The sequence below is a fragment of the Oryctolagus cuniculus genome, chromosome 2 (assembly GCF_964237555.1).
Source record: "Oryctolagus cuniculus chromosome 2, mOryCun1.1, whole genome shotgun sequence".
Taxonomy (NCBI): Eukaryota; Metazoa; Chordata; class Mammalia; order Lagomorpha; family Leporidae; genus Oryctolagus; species Oryctolagus cuniculus.
In genome coordinates, this window is record NC_091433.1 from 10063870 (window position 1) to 10081207 (window position 17338).

General features: G+C 36.5%; 1 protein-coding gene across 6 annotated transcripts in view; it reads left to right on the top strand.

Moving 5' to 3' along the window:
* Window positions 1–17338, top strand: part of CPEB2 (cytoplasmic polyadenylation element binding protein 2) — a 71056-nt gene that overhangs the window by 34361 nt on the left and 19357 nt on the right. For 4 of the 6 annotated variants that reach the window (XM_051830096.2, XM_051830084.2, XM_051830111.2 and 1 more), the window contains 2 exons: window positions 5557–5580; window positions 16598–16768. In XM_051830096.2, the coding sequence (XP_051686056.2) occupies window positions 5557–5580; window positions 16598–16768 (195 nt within the window). The remainder of the gene's footprint in view (window positions 1–5556; window positions 5581–16597; window positions 16769–17338) is intronic. The other 2 variants (XM_051830101.2, XM_051830094.2) reach the window with 1 other exon arrangement.

Below are 17338 nucleotides of genomic sequence, written 5' to 3' on the forward strand. Positions count from 1 at the left end.
GGGCTCTAAAACATAAGGGGAGATTTTACTTGGGCTGTTTTTTAACTACACATAATTCAGTCTTATTCTTAAGATATTGTCTCCCTGAGAAACATGGAAATTAGGTGATATTAAGACAAGGCTCTCTCTATGCTAAAGTATTTATTTAATATTATTAAATGATGAAAAAAATTCTGGTATCTCATAGAACACAGACCTACTTTTTTATATTATTAGAGTGTTCTTTAGTATGTCATAGATTTAGCACACTATTAGGCAATTGGGTAAGTATGTTACATTACTTAACCAGCAAGTATAGCTGACAAATATTGTTGAATTTAAAAATCAGTGTCTAGTAATAAATTTTGATATCTATATTTTTGTAATAGTTAAACCAGTAGTTCTTGGTGTTTCATACCACGGATTCTACAGCCAAATCATCTGGGTTTAGACCCAAGCTTGCTTTCTCTATATAGCCTTGGCTGGCTTTTACCCAACTTGAATTTGCATTTTCTTCATTTCTAAAGTAAGGATAGCATAATACCTTCCTCTTAGCAACTCTTCTGAGGAGCAAGTGAATTTATTCATGTGAAGTATTTAGAACAGTTCCTGAAAGTCAGTGTTAGCTATGGTAGTAAGGGATGGTAATGAGTGATAAAAATGACTGAAAGAGTAAAATTCATGTTGTGTGACTAGGTGAAGTAGCTGAACATGTTGATTTTAGAGATTATAAAATAAAGAGAAGACTTAACTGGTATTTTTAGCTATTTGAAGGATATTGTATGTAATAAACAAAAGGATTTATTTTATGTTACTGAAAGCCAAGTGAGAACCATTTGGTATATAAGCTATATAATAACAAAATTTGGGTCAATAAATTAAAAAAAAAAAGTTTCTCTAAGCAAATTGTTCCTGATCCCTAAAATGTGATGCCTTGTTGCTTTGGGATAATCAAATTAAATTGATGGTACACAGATACACATTAAAATAAAAGCATGACTGGGACCAGTATTGTGGCATAGTGGGTTAAACCACCAGGGCTAATTGAAGCTCCAACTGCCCTACTTCCAATCTGCTTGTTAATGGGAAGGCAGCAGATGATGGCCAAAGTACTTGGGTCCCTGCTACTGACATGGGAGACCCAGATGGCATTCTAGGTTCTTGGCTTCAGCCTGGCCCAGACCTTACTGTAGTGGCCATTTGGAGAATGAACCAGCAGATGGAAGGTCTCTCTCCTCTCCCCTCCCCTCCCCTCCTATCCTCTCCCCTCTTCTCTCTTCACCTCTCCTCTCTTCTCCCCTTCCCTCCCCTCCCCTCCTCCGCCTCTCTCCTCCCCCCTTCCAAACAAATAAATCTTTTAAAATAAATAAAAACATGACAGTTAAATTAAGGAATGGTTCATACAAATATAAAACTAAAATAAATATATATATATTTATATATAGTGCTCCCTCCAACATATATATTACAATTGGATTGACACAGAGAAAACAAAAAAGCAAAATGCTCAACTGACAAAAATCTGTGATGTTACACTGATGCCCTTTAATAAAAAATAAAATACAGGGGCCAACACTATTATAGCAGCTTAAGCTGCCACTTGCAATGCCGGCATCCCGTATCAGGGCACCAATGTGAGTCCCAACCATCCATATCTAATCCAGATCCCTGCTAATGTACCTGGGAAAGTAGGGAAAGATGGCCCAGATGTTTGGCTCCTGCCATCCATTTGTAAGATCCAGGTGGATTTCTTAGCTCCTGGCTTCAGCCTGGCCCAGTCCTGGCTGTTTTAACCATTTGAGGAATGAACCAGCTGATGGAAAGATTCTGTCTCTCTATCTCTGCCTTTCAAATAAATAAATCTTTTAAAAACACTTGATAAATAATAGTTGTAGGCAGAAAAGGCAAATCTTGTGAATTGTGATTCTATCTTCTAATTAATTAACAGTTATGATTAAACTTTAAATATTCCTTTAAATAAGGGATAAAGAGGGAATGAGGTAAAAGGAAGTTGGACAAAGTTGAAGTGCCTCTGGAAGATCCTTAACTTGGCTCCTGTTAATAGATACCTAAAAAAATAGAGGTATAATACCACAACTATGTATTTTATGTTCTAGTATAAATCCTATGCTTAGTAATATCAGTAGTAAAAAGCACACCAATCTAAAAAACTGTTTTCCATAGTAACAGGGACCAATACAAAATGATGAATCATTCTAGTATTTGTTTCTGTTTCAATTGCATTGTACTCTCACCACTTTTCTCCCAAGAAAAATAATGTGCATGTGTTTTTTCAAATGGCAGTAATGAGTAGAGCAGAAATTTCTCATTATTACTCATATACACCCATATTTGTGATCAAGAGCTTGCTATACTATTTGAGAGAAGAAATTACATGAATTTTTAATTAAGAAAATATACCTCAGTAATGAGATTGTATTTCTAAAGGCAGATGGTATAACCACACTATATGTTAAGTCATATAATTTTCTAAATATATCACATTAAGTCATGGAAATAGAAAACCTGGATAATGATCAGTGTTTTTTGGTTTTTTGTTTGTTTGTTTGTTTTTTTCTGTAGAAGTAAATGGAGCAGATAACAGTATATTTTGTTTGGATCTTAAGATTATGATTTGGAGATGTATTTCTATCCTTAGATTTGGCTTTTTCAAGCTGAAAAGAGGAGATTTTTTTTTTAGCTTCTCATAAAGAGAACTTTACTCTGTATTTCTAACTGAATTAGTATTATGGCCTATCCCTTCCTCCAGCTGCAGTTGTTCAGATACTACTGGAGCTGAAAGCCAATACATAAGGCCACAGAGTCCCTACTAAACAGACTGTGTGTTAGAATCACACAAAGAACCATCTTGTTTCTTTTCTGCAGTTATAAATTAGAACTTGAATCAGATTATTGGAAGCTAAGGGCCAAATTGTAAAGTCATTGGTTTAGGAGAGATCTTCATACTTTTCTTAGCCTTTACTATCTTTAAATAAATAACACACACACTCATATCAATAATGTTTTAATATGTATGTATATATGCATGTTTATATGCACATTTTACATAGTAATTCCTCATTTTTGTATAAATGCTTACTTTTTATAATGCTTTATAAAATATGTGTACTTGTAAGTGCAATTTCATACATCCAATTGTTCTTTTTTCTGTCTAAATTATATTCTGAGTTTAAATGGACAGTTAAAAGAAATTTTTTTTTTTTTTTGACAGGCAGAGTGGACAGTGAGAGAGAGACACAGAGAGAAAGGTCTTCCTTTGCCGTTGGTTCACCCTCCAATGGCCGCCGCGGTCAGCACGCTGCGGCCGGCGCACCGCGCCGATCCGATGGCAGGAGCCAGGAGCCAGGTGCTTTTCCTGGTCTCCCATGGGGTGCAGGGCCCAAGCACCTGGGCCATCCTCCACGGCACTCTCGGGCCACAGCAGAGAGCTGGCCTGGAAGAGGAGCAACCGGGACAGAATCCGGTGCCCTGACCGGGACTAGAACCCGGTGTGCCGGCGCCGCTAGGCGGAGGATTAGCCTAGTGAGCCGCGGCGCCAGCCCTAAAAGAAATATTTTTTAAAACATGATAGTCACTTGATGATAGAGCATACTCCTGAAGTTCATGTACAAATACTAGTAGGAAAGAAAGTACACATCATTGTTTAGTGGGATGTTAGCAGGTTGGTTATTTCCATGACAGGGAATAGGAAATATTTTACATGATTTAGCTTCATCTGTAGTCAGTTCTATTTTTGGTAATGTGGAAACTTGGAATGTGAGAGTTATCCAAAAAAATAAATGGAATAGCTCTTTACAAGATTCTAAAATTCCTCAGGTATGAGATAGTTAGAGAAATTTTCTAAATAATTTTGTTCAAGCCTAGGAATGACATGAAACTTAAGATGCATACATATTACATATTTTCACTATTTCAGTAGTGAATAGCCTCAGCTAAGATTATAACAAGAGCATAAATTGAATATGATAGAATTAATTTCCTAAATAGGTCACATTATATCAACATGAGTCCATTTGACTTTAAACTGCATAAAAATAGTTTAATTTTCTTTATAAATCTCTACCTATCTATACTATACCCTTGAATGAAATTCACCCCTACTCCCCAGAAAAAGCTATATTGGTTTACTATCATTAGTATATAGCTGTGGGTAAGCAGGAGCCTCTCCTGAGACATGTCTTATAAAGTGTTTTGGGTCCAGTTGACCATTTCCAGGCCTACATAAAGCCTTCAACTTGATGCCAGGGAATTCATTCTGCTGCTGCCTGTTCTTGATAGCTCTTTAAAAAATAGTTTTATTAATCTAATTGTCTCATTTTCTGTCATCACTTTGAAAGTCTTTTTTTCCTAAGAAAAATTCTAAATCATACTTCCACTCCTGTCCTCAACCTAAACTAATATATAGGTCAGGTAAGCCATGAAATAAATCTGTCAGGCTTTGAGGTAATTGGAGCTCAAGGACAGGTTAAGTGTGCAGTAGATTAGATAGCTAAATAAAGACACTAAAATACAAAGATCCAAATGAAGCTAGTTTATAAAGAAGTCTCTAAACATAACCATTATATTTGTTAACTGTGTAGAAGTAAAAATGATGACAAGTTGACAAGCTTTTTTTATTTTTTTGGTTTTTTTTTTTAATTTTTATGGATGAACTAATATTTTATTAAACATGGTTTGTAAAATTTACATAAGGTGATGTGTTTAATGATGTCAAAAGTGTTTTTTATTTTAAAAGCAACTTGTAGATTTTATCAAACTCGTAGTTATTTATGAAAAAGAAATTACAGTATCTTTCCATTGAAATTATGTAAAATACTAGTAACAAATTGAAATGCCTTCCTACTTTTTCTTTTACAGTGTTTTCATATATACTATTATTCTATGATAGTTTTAATATTTATTTGTATCTGAATTCCCCTATTCTCAGCGGTAGACCTGTAAACATTGGTAGGTAGCTGTTTTAAAATATATCAAAGGGATGGAAAGCATTACAAAGTATATCATCACCATTATGGACTGACTTCTTCCTTTCTGTCCATGCTATATGGGCTTCAGAGTACAGTTTAGCAGTAAAATATAGTCATTTGGTCTTCCAGAACTATTTCCTTGTCAGAGTTGGTTTAATGTGGATTGGATCTGAATGCCTGTTTCTTGGGCTTTATATGCCAAACCACTCTTTGTAATAAGTACAAAAATAAGGATTTAATTCAAATTATTGCATTCATTGGGAAAATTTAGGGTACTATTTAATTATAAAGTGTTATTTATTCCTGTCATGATCAAATCAAGTATTTGTTAATTTTAATACCAATAAGAATAAGTTGTATATTTCTGTTAATTTCAAACTATTATATGATCCAGGTAACATATTTATCTATTAAAAGTACTTTGTAAATGGTAAAACATCCTGAATATGTTATATGGTGACATTATCATAGCTCTTAAAGTAGCACTAGTTCCCAGATGCCCACATAACTTTTTATATCACAGATATTTGCATATGTGGGCTTATTTTTAGTTCTGACATTTTACAATTTGTCCTTTGTTTACATGCAGCAAGGAGTTATGGGCGAAGACGAGGTAATTCATTTATGTTTGCTATGGTATAACTGTTTCTAATTGTGTTTTACTGATTGATGCTGTAATTAACAATCCCAAAATTTTAATAGTGTTCAAAAACCCACAAAAGAATTGTATTTTGATTCAGAATACTTGTCAAAGTTCTGGATGCTACATTTTTTAAACTTTAAGGTGTATTTTCATGGCAATTATGGTTATTTAATAATTTTTCCATTTTAAACTGATAAAACTTCTTTAAAGATAGTTCTATTTCTTTTAAAAGAAAGCTGCTGTCTATGTTTTTTCTGCTTAAGAAATGTCTAATAAATGTTAGTGAAGGTGACATGCAATAAGTTTTCTACTGTAACCTATAACTTATTATCTTACCTATTGTATATAACAACTCTAGTTTCTTAGTTTTATGTTTGATCCAGTCAAAAATAACACATAAACCAAATAGATTAACATTGATTTATAAAAATCATGTTGCTGATGTTTCTTTGTGTTCTGAAATTATCATCCTTTCTTTCCCTCTATCACACACAGTCTTCTCCCTCTTCCACTGCCCTCCCTTACAACAGTGTCCCCTCAGAGTTCTTATGGGCTACCTGAAGGGAAAAGCAAGAGCTGTATGATGCAGAGCAGTTGAACTCCATTAGAAAGCAGCTGGAATTTGCTATAGCTAAAACTGCCTGTCTCTTGTCCAAGGGCAGAAATTGAGAGATAGAAAAGTAAAATACAATGAAAGAAGGCAAAAGTATTTATGCATGACTGGATTATCCTCAAAGTGAGCAATAAACATGATACTTACACAACTGTTTGCTCTAAGTACCACACTGAATAAAAAGGTTTTTCTTTGACCTATAAAAATTTCTCTGGCTATAAAGGAAACAGTAATAATACTGCCCTTTGATAAACATTATATACATGTACCAGTGAGTAAATTTCTTTTGCTCTTTGAAAACAAACAGGCAAATCGTTGGCCACCATTGACAACCAAAATTAATATTTTATATTCTTAACTGGAATTTCCAACATTATATTTCAAATTATCTGCATTTAAATTTCAGGGTTTTTTTGTTTGTTTGTTTGTTTTTAAGATTTCTTCATTTGAAAGGTAAAGTTACAGAGAGAAAGGGAAGACAGATCTTCCATCCTCTAGTTCACTCCCCAAATGACCACAACAGCTGGGGCTAGGCCAGACTGAAGGCAGGAGCCAGGATCTACATCCAGGACTCCCACGTGGGTTGGGCAGTGGCCCTTATAACTGGACCATCCTCTGCTGCTTTGCCAGAGGCACTTTAGCAGGGAGCTAGGTTGAATGTGGAGCAGCCAGGACTTGAACTAGCATCTGTATGGGATGCTATTGTTGTGGCTTGGTGTCAGCATGATCCATGCAGCTGATTAACCTGTTGTGCCACAACACCGGCCCTCTAAATTTTACTTTTGTTGAACTGCTTTCGTCAAATGATTGAGTCTTTTGGTTCTTCAATTTTCTAAGAGGAAACAGAAGCTCAAAACTAAAATTGAAGCTGAATAACTTTCTTGAGAGTGTTATGGGGCAGGGAGCTGCTTAGAATTTTGGTACCTATTTTCAGATCTATAGAGTCAAGTGTCGTAGACTCAAGTTCCACATCAATAGGATGCTGAATGAGAAGTGAAGTAGCCAGGACATGAACCAGGCACTCCAACATGGGTAGTGGGCATCCCAAGTGGCAACTTAACCTCTGTACCAAATACCCACCCCGAAATCATATTTTAACTGTATTTTCCATGAACTTTCTGAAATATTCTCATATAGATGTGCATATACATATATATATATTACATATGTACTATGTGCATATACATCTTAAGTCACATTCACTGGAATAGCATGTTTGTACAAATGTTCATCCTCATTGCCTTGTTGTAGGGTCAATAATGTTAGTTGGGTTTATTTTATAATCATTTATATTCATAAATGAAGTACTTGTCAAGATCAATTGGTAATTTCTAAAATAGGGGAAAAAAATCATCCACCAGTACAGACAGTGTAATTCAAATTGCAGATTAAAATGTGGAGGTAAGTGTTTAAATTAGCAGTTAAAATGCTGTCTAAGACACCTGCATCCCACATCAGAGTACCCGGGTTTAGTTCCCAGCTCTGGCTCCTGACTTCAGCTTCTTGCTAATGTTTACCTTGGGAGGCAGTGATGATGGCTCAAGTAATTGAGTCCCTTTCACCCAGCTGAGGAAGCTGGGTTGAACTCCTGGCCCTGGCTTCAGCCAAACCCAGCACTCAGCATTGAGGCACTACAGACAGGAATGCTTGCATGTGTGAGTATTCTCTCTGTCTCTGCCTCTCAAAATGATATTTTTTAAAAAATAGTATGACTATTGAATTTGCAAGTTAATATCATTTCCAATTTTTTGTTGATGTTTTTAAAACAAAGGAAATTCCAGATTATTTACCCGGAGAAATAAAAACATTTCTAGTTCTTGTAATAAGAGCCTTAAGGCCAACTACACCAACTCTTCTTTTAAAAGAAAGAAAAACATTTTAAAATTTTAGAAGCAATTGCTTTGAAATATTTTTGAATTTCAACCTCAAGTTAAAGAGGAATTGTAAGAGGACTGTTAATTTGTTAAGAAATTATATAGATATTACTGATCCTGATTTACATCAGTTATTTTTTATTTGTGCTTACAATGTCATTTTATGAATACATTACACTTTATTTCTCCTTTTCCCTACTATGATAGATCTTGAGTTATTATCCACTTGGGGCTTCTTATGAATAAGGCTTCCATAAAGATTTGTATACCCTGTTTGTATGTGTGTCTCTGTGGACATAAACATTCATTTCTTTTGGATATATAAAGATGAGTGGCATTACTGTTCATAGAGACTGACTTTGGATTGTTGACATTCTGCTATTGTCCATTCTCATAGATGTAAACAGTGTTATCTGATTGTGGTTCTAAGTTGTATTTTCTTAATGATAGAGGATGATATTGAGGCACCTTTTAATATGTTTGTAATCTATTTTACTATATTTTTTGTTCTGTTTGTCTTCATTTATGAGATTTCTTTATGTGTATTTTTTAGCAGTGTGTTCCTTGTCATTCTACTATATTAGCAGTATCTTTTGAGAAACAGGAAGAATGATTTAATGTTGATGAAGTGTGTTTTTTTTCCATCATTAGTACCTTTTAAGTTTAAGAAATTATATGGTGTCATGTAGGGATTTGTCGCTCCCCCTCTTCACAGAGGAACGACACTAGACCCTGCGACACTAGACCCTGCGCTGTTCTTTTGTCTGCTCGGCCCTTCCCGGGTTTGCTGCTGGTTCTTCCCGGGTTGGCTGCCGTCCTTCCACCTCCGTGGAAGGGCGGGCCCCCCTGCCACTTTCCCCACTTCCGCAGGGGAGCGGCACACCTCCGGCCGGCTCTCTTGGGGGCTGCTCAGATGTTCTCCGGATGTTCCCCTTAGATGTTCCCGGTGCATGTTGTCTCTCTCCTCCTTTATAGTCCTCTTCCACCAATCCCAACTCTGCTACCCACACACCGAGTATGCTGCTCTCCTCCAATCAGGAGCAGGTCCTGCTGCTTATTGGTTGAACTGGAGGCAGCTGCATAGAAGCTGTTTACTCCTCTCCCAGCGCCATATTGTGGGAGAGCAGATGCATAGAATAAGTCTTAATTCGAGTAACTTAGTCTAGTCTGAGTTGCTCCCCACAGGGATTAAAATTCATTTCCTCCACCCCTCACTGGATATTCATTTATTAATACGATTTTCATTTGTATATTGAACTACAGTGATACCTCAGAAAAATATCAAGAGACTGTATTGGGGCAGGTCTTTAGGGAGTTCATGGAAAATATGTATTATGAAAAACAATGGCCTGCGCCTCAGCTCCATAGGCTAATCCTCCACCTGCAGCGCCGGCACCCTGGGTTCTAGTCCCGGTCAGGGCACTGGAGTCTGTCCCGGTTGCTCCTCTTCCTGACCAGCTCTCTGCTGTGGCCCGGGAGTGCAGTGGAGGATGGCTCAAGTGCTTGGGCCCTGCACCTGCATGGGAGACCAGGAGAGGCACCTGGCTCCTGGCTTCAAATCAGCACGGTGTGCCGGCCACAGCAGCCATTGGAGGTGAACCAACGGAAAAAAGGAAGACCTTTCTCTCTGTCTCTCTCTCTCTCACTGTCCACTCTGCCTGTCAATAAATAAATAAATAAATAAATAAAAGAAAAACAACATGATTCTCAAATTTTTTTGGCCAAAATATTGTAATTCCATTTTCCACAAGTTTTTTTGATGTACCCGTGTGTGTGTGTGTGTATGTGTATGTGTATGTGTATGTGTATGTGTATGTGTATGGCAGGGGTGGTTCTATTTTATTCCATTTCTCCATTTGTCTATTCTAACACTGTAATGGTCTTAAAAGCTCTAGCTAACCAGTATAGTTTTATTGATTTTGCGTGTGTGTTTCTCACTGCTCTGAGTCTTGATTTATCATAAATTTTAGAACTGGCTTGTGAGTTTCTAGAATGCCGTATCCAAGAATTTTTCAGTGGGATTTTATTAAATCTATAGATTAAATAATTTGGATAGAATTGACATCTAACATGTTGATTTTTTTTCTTTCATCCATTTATTTCAATCTTTTGATATTTCTCAGCACATTTTTCCTTTTCCGTGGAAAAGCCATAAATATTATTATTATTATTATTATTATTATTATTATTATTATTTTGACAGGCAGAGTGGACAGTGAGAGAGAGAAAGGTCTTCCTTTTGCTGTTGGGATGGCCACCATGGCTGGCATGCTGCAGCCAGCGCACCACGCTGATCTGAAGCCAGCAGCCAGGTGCTTCTCCTGGTCTCCCATGGGGTGCAGGGCCCAAACACTTGGGCCATCCTCCACTGCACTCCCGGGCCACAGGAGAGAGCTGGCCTGGAAGTGGGGCAACCGGGACAGAATCCGGCGCCCCAGTTGGGATTAGAACCCGGTGTGCCGGCACCGCAGGCAGAGGAGCCTATTGAGCCTCGGCACCGGCCAAAAAGCCATAAATATTATTTTTTCATTATTCAGAAGTACTTGGTGACTTTGATGAGATGGGAATGTTAATATTTGAAGGTTTTCCCAATTTATTATTAACATCTAGAAATGCATTGATTTATATAAATTGGCCTTTGCATTTGTGCCCTTGCTGAATGCAATTATTTCTACTTATTCTGATTCATTTAAATTTTGCATATGCAATTATATTACTACTAAATAAAGTCAGTAAGACAATTTTGTTTTTCCTTGTCAGTATTTGTGACTTTCTTGTTCTCCTGTTTTTGCACTGGTTGTATCTCCAGGACAATGCTGACAGAAATAGAGTGAACATCCTTCCAAACCTCGGAGGGAAAGCATTTTGTAGTTTACCATGAAAGACTTTAACATTTTTTTATGCTCTTATCAGACTGAGGAAATTCCCTCCTGTTTCTAGCTTGCTTGCTGAGAATATTTTTTATGGTGAATGGTTGTGGAATTTTATCACATGTATTGTCCACATCTTTACATTTTATTGTATGGTATTTATCTTGTGGTTTACTAATGTAAATTATAGTAATTCATTTTCAGAAGGCAAATCAACCTTACATTTCTGGAGTGAATTTACTTAATCATGATATATTTTGTATTTTTATATATTTTTGGAATACCCTTCAACATACTAATTAGAATATTTGCATCTGTGTTTATGGGGCATATTGATATATAGTTTTCTTGTAATGTTCTTACCAAGTTTTAATATCAAGATTGTAAAACAAGTTACAGAATGTTACCTCTTTTATTCTTTGAATTTGTGAAAAATTGTTACTTTTTTTTCTGAAGTCTGGTTTACTTACCAGTAAAAATGTCTAAACCTGGAATTTTCTTTATTAGAAGTTTTTATTTTGTGTTTAGTTTGTTTTTCAAGTTATAGTGCCAATTTCTTTAGCAGATATAAAACTGTTCAGATATTGTTTTCATTTTTGTTCCAGTGCTGAAAGACTAGTTTTCAAGGAATTTTTTCAGTTCCTCTAGTCTTTGAATTTATTAGCATAGTTTTTCCTCTTTTTCCCTTTTTAGGCTAAAAAATGTTTTTATGAATTTTTTAAAAAGATTTATTTATTTATTTATTTGAAAGGCAGAGTTACAAAGAGCCAGAGGCAGAGAGAGAGAGAGGGGTCTTCCATCCACCGGTTCACTCCCCAGATGGGCACAAAGGCCTGAGCTGCGCCAATCCCTAGCCAGGTGACAGGAGCTTTTTCCGAGTCTACCACATGGGTACAGGGGCCCAAGCTCTTGGGCCATTTTCCACTGCTTTCCCAAGCTATAACAGAGAGCTGGATGGGAAGTGGAGTAGCCAGGTCTCCATATGGGATGCCAGCACTGCAGGGGGCAGCTTTACCCACTATGCCACAGTGCTGGCCCCTGTTTATGAATTTGAAAGTCAGAGTTACAGTTACTGGTTCACTCCCCAAGTGGCTGCAACAACCTGGGCAGAACCAAGTAGAAGCCAAAAGCCAGGAGCTTCTTCCAGGTGTCCCTCATAGGTAGTAGGGGCCTAAGCACTTGGACCACCTTCCCCTGCTTTCCCAGGCCATTAACAAGCAGCTGGATAGGAAGTGGAGCAGCTGGCACATGAGCTGCTGCCCATATGGTAGCCTCAGAGGTGGTAGCTTAACCCATCACGCCAGCCCCTAATCTCTGTAAATTCTGTTTTGCTTGATATATCCCCACACCTACTATTCATAATTTGAGTTTTCTTTTTTTTTTCTTGATGAATTTTGCCCATTTTATAAGTTTTCAAAGAACTGGCTTTTGGGCTTTCTGATTTCACTAGCATCAGTCTTTGTTTTCTATGTCATTGATTTTCATTTTGTTTTTTAATTTCCTTCATTTTACTCTTTGTATTTAATTTGCTGTTCTTTTTCCTGCTTTCTTTGTGGCAGAAACTTAGATGATTTGTTTTATAAGAACTTCTTGTTTTCTAATATGGATTTAAAACTCTAAATCTTTCTATAAATGTAGATTTTTTTTGTATCCTTCCCCTCAGTTTCTTTTTTTTTAAGGTGTAGGAAGCAATTTTTGTTGATGATTTATATTCAGTTAACTTGTCTTATAAAAGATTATTTTAAGTCCATAGGTTTTTTTTTTTTTTTTTTTTTTTTTTGCTTCTTGAAAGAGGTCATTATTTTAGCAACGAAGATTCTTATTAGTCTAGTTATTGTATAAAATGTTCTTAACCCTTCATTTACATCTTTTGTTTAGCTGAACTTTGGTTAATGGACTATGGGCATATGGATTATAGAGGTTTTTTATAGTTAGATTAAATATAATACTTTAGCAAGAATATTATATAGTTATTGACATAGTATAGTTATTAAAATATATTTGTAATACAAGTGTGCCTACAATATTACAGTCAACAAAATTTCAAGTCATTCTTGAGTCACCTCTTCCTGGAAGTGCTTATTTTGTCACTGTGTTTGTGTTGCTCTTTAGAGTCTAAACATTTATGAACTATATTTTTTCTGAAGATGAAAGTCTGTGAGGAGGATTTTTATCTTGAGGACACAAACTGAGCATTTCAGATTTTGTTGGGATTTTTAAATTAGGACGCTCAACCAGTAAAGTCTATGCAAAAATATCCCAGAATCTGAAACATCTGTGAACTTGGGCATTTCAGACAAGGGCTACTCAGACTGCAGTACCTGATGAAGAGCTTGCTTGCTTTCCTTGATCGCTGAGAATATTGGCATTCATACTTCAGTGATTCCTATTTCTGGCAGCAAAATTATTTGGGAAGTTTAATAACTCAGTGAACATGGATTTTTAACATTTTATTTAATCTAAGTTTCAATCTGTAAAGTAATTCCTGTTTCATATACCAAATATGATCGCTCTCCTTCTTGTTTTGTCTTATAAACTTTTTATATCCAGCTGCTAGCTAACTAGCTAGCTCACTCTTACAGGAAAGCAGTCCCTTTCTTCTAGCCCCCACCCAGTCTTACGCAGGCCATCCCATTTCTTATCGTCTTTGTTTATATCACTTGCATCACTATGTGTCATATTTTTCAAGATGGTAGCACGTTGATGACACTATATGTTGAATGTTCCTTAAATATTGTGGCACATGCTATAGATTATGTACATTGTCTCCTTACACAAAAAAGTCCTTCACTTAATCGTGAAAGAAAAACAACCCAATTATGTTCATATTCTTTTTCCTTCTTTAGAACAGTTGTTGAAAGTACAGTCTTGATTTTATATTGTACTTCACAGAACTCTTAATTACATGCAGTGTGACTCCTACCCAACTTTGCTAAAGCTGCTACTTTTGAAGATAATACACATCCTCAAACACAGTGTCAATTTTTAAAATCATTATCTTAACATCTCATATTGTTACTAAATTGTTCTTTTTTTATTGCATTATTTTTCTTTGGTGCTACTGTCAGTAATGTTTGACTTCTTGTCTTTCTTAACACTCCTTTCTCTACTTCTTTGAACATTCTACTTGTAAGTTTCCCAAAGAATTATCCATATCATTTCTCTCTGGAGTTTGTATCACTAATACTCATATTACAAAGAACTTTAAACTATCAGTTGACTCTAAATAATTTTATGGGAAATACTACATTTTTTTCACCATTCTATTTCCTACATCCTACCATGTATTTTCTTCTGAACATTGAATGAGTTTATGAAACTTATACATCTAAAGCTTATTATACTTTCTTGTATGAGTTTCAAGTATTTACTGTCCTTATATTTAGTTATTGATTCTTATTTCCTGAAATCTTTTTTTTTTTTTCGTTAGGTGATTCTTCTTCTTTTTTTTTTTAGTTTCTTCCTTTTTTTTTAACTTTTATTTAATGAATATAAATTTCCAAAGTACAGCTTATGAATTGCAATGGCTTCCCTCCCCCCATTACTTCCCTCCCACATGCAACCCTCCCATGAAACCTGTCTTTGATTCCTCCTTTTCTATTCTTTCTCCCTATTTTTCCCCATCTTTATTTTACTGTTTAGATTTTTTTCTTTGCACAGTTTCTGATCTGCTCATTTCCAGTCACCTAATCAATACTTGTATTTGCTAAACTAAGTGTTCCCAAAACACGGGGAAGTTGTAACTTTGCTTGAACTCCTGGTTCCAGTTGATTTTTTTTTCATCATTTACTAAATAAAGTATTGTCGTAGCATGACATTCAAAGCTCAGTACTCTGATTAGCTGCAAAGGGCTTGTCCATTTCTTACTTTCTTTTTGTCTGACATGCTTCAACTAATCTCTATCTTAAATAAATTCATTTTTTCTCTTTTGCTTTCTTGTGTTTCTCTTCCCTTGCAGAAAATTTACTCAAAACTATGTTCCAATAAACAGACCTACTTATAAATGTCCTACCCTCTGTAATGCTTCAATAAGCACTGCTACCCTTCTTTTTTTTTTAAGATTTATTTACTTATTTATTTAAAAGAGCTAGAGGGAGAGACAGAGAAAGAAGAGAGAGAGTGAGAGAGATACCTTTCATCTGCTGGTTCACTCCCCCAGACAGCCACAATAGCTAGCAGTACGCCAGGCCAAAGCCAGGAGACAGGAGCTTCTTCCAGGTTTCCCATGTGGGTGCAGGAGTCCAAGTATTTCTTCCGCTGCTCTCTCAGATGCATTAGCAGGGAACAGGATCAGAAGTAGAGCAGCCAGGACATAAAACAGCACCCATATGGGAGCCAGCATTGCAGGTGGCAGCTTTATGCTCTGCCATAACACCAACCCCATCCCTTTACCTTTCTAGAACCTTAAATGCTATCTAATTTCACTTGGAGATTTAAGAAATTACCTTTTCATTTGCCAGACTTCTGTCCTCCAGAATGCTATCTCTCTGAAGCTTTCCTGTGGATACTACTGTAGTTACATGTGTAGATCTTCCTTAATTTACATTTATTGAGAGCAGGGGACTGTATTTTGTTAGGTCTTTTTCTTTTTTATGATCCCTCTTGAGTGTTTAGTGTCAGGAATGCTTCTGAGTGCCTTATAAAAGGATGTACTTCTGGAGCCGGCGCTGCGGCATAGCAGGTAAGGCCGCTGTCTGTAGCCCCGGCATCACATATGGGTGCTGGTTCAAGCCCTGTCTGCTCTGCTTCTGATCCAGCTCCCTACTAATGCACCTGGGAGAGCAGCAGAAGGTGACCCAAGTCCTTGGGCACCTGTACCCATGTGGGAGACCCAGATGAAGCTCCTGGCTCCTGGCTCAGCCTGGCCCAGTCCTGGCCATTGTGGCCATCTGAGGAGTGAATCAGCAGATAGAAGACCTCTCTCTCTGTCTCTCCTTCTCTCCCTCTCTCCCTCTCTCCCTCTGCCTCTCTATAACTCTTTCAGATAAAATAAATAAATCTTTAAAAAAAAAAAAAAGAAAGAAAAGGGTATACTCCCAAAGTGTGGGTCCAGATGGACATGAGAAGTCCTAAAGGGAATGCCTTTTTGTATTTTGCACATGTGCAGCTGCCCTGTTTACCTGTATGTATACTTGTACACATGTAATAAATTAGTTCAAAATCTTATATACAAGTTTTACTTGTTGCCATTAACCTTAACAAGTTTTACTTGTTACTGTGGTCTGGAAGTAGTTTTATTATTATTATTATTATTATCTTCTTATCTGTGTATTCTGTGTCACTTTCTTCCTGCCATCAGTTTCTAAAACTGTTAGACATCCTGTCAAACTGTCCCCACACATTAGCTTTATTGCTGCTGTCCATGAAACACTGATGTGATGTAGTATTTCTTTTGTAATATAACTATTGTCATATGACTATGTTTATCCCTAAGCAATTCTTAGATTGCATTTCTCTGAAACCAGATAATGAAAACCACAAAGTATCTAAATTATTTCTAACAATTATTTTTTTAACACCTGGGCCACCTTTGTTTGCCTTGAAATTTGTCTTTGATATTTTTATGCTTGACTTTAATTTAGCATTTTCATAGTTCTGAAATTCAGGTTGTATTTCTTCTTATATTTTAGGTCGCTCTTCCCTCTTTCCAATAGATGATGGCTTGCTGGATGATGGTCACAGTGATCAAGTTAGTGTTTTGAATTCACCCACGTGTTATTCAGCTCATCAAAATGGAGAACGGATAGAACGGTTCTCTCGAAAAGTTTTTGTTGGTGGTCTTCCTCCAGATATTGATGAAGGTAAAGTGGTGATTTGGGCTGTAAAAAAATACATACTAAAAATGAAAAAAAAAAAGTGGAATATGTGAGTGAACATGTTGCACTTTTTTTCCTTTTTATTCCTTAGGTCTTACAATAAATATGAAAATATGAGCATTTTTATGAAAGATTTTCATGTCCTATGTCACTTATTTTTCTAAAATATTTGAATATATGTCCATAAAATACATACATACATGCATACACAATGAAATAAAGGAAAGTTTAACTTCTTACAGGAAAATTTGCCATTAAAAATAGGTAAGAGGTTGGCATCGTGGCATAGCACTGCTGCCTGCAACACTGGCATCCTATATGGCATCCAGTTTGTGTCCCAGCTGCTCCCCTTCCAATCGAGGTCTCTGCTGCTGGCCTGGGAAAAACTTTGGAAGATGGCCCAAGTACTTGGGCCTCTGCCATCCACATGGGAGACTGGATAAAGCTTCTGGCTCCTGGCTTCAACCTGGCCCAGCCCTCTGGGGAGTGAACCAGAGAATGGAAGATCTGTCCTTCCCTCTCTGTAGCTCTGATTTTCAAATAAATAAATCTTAG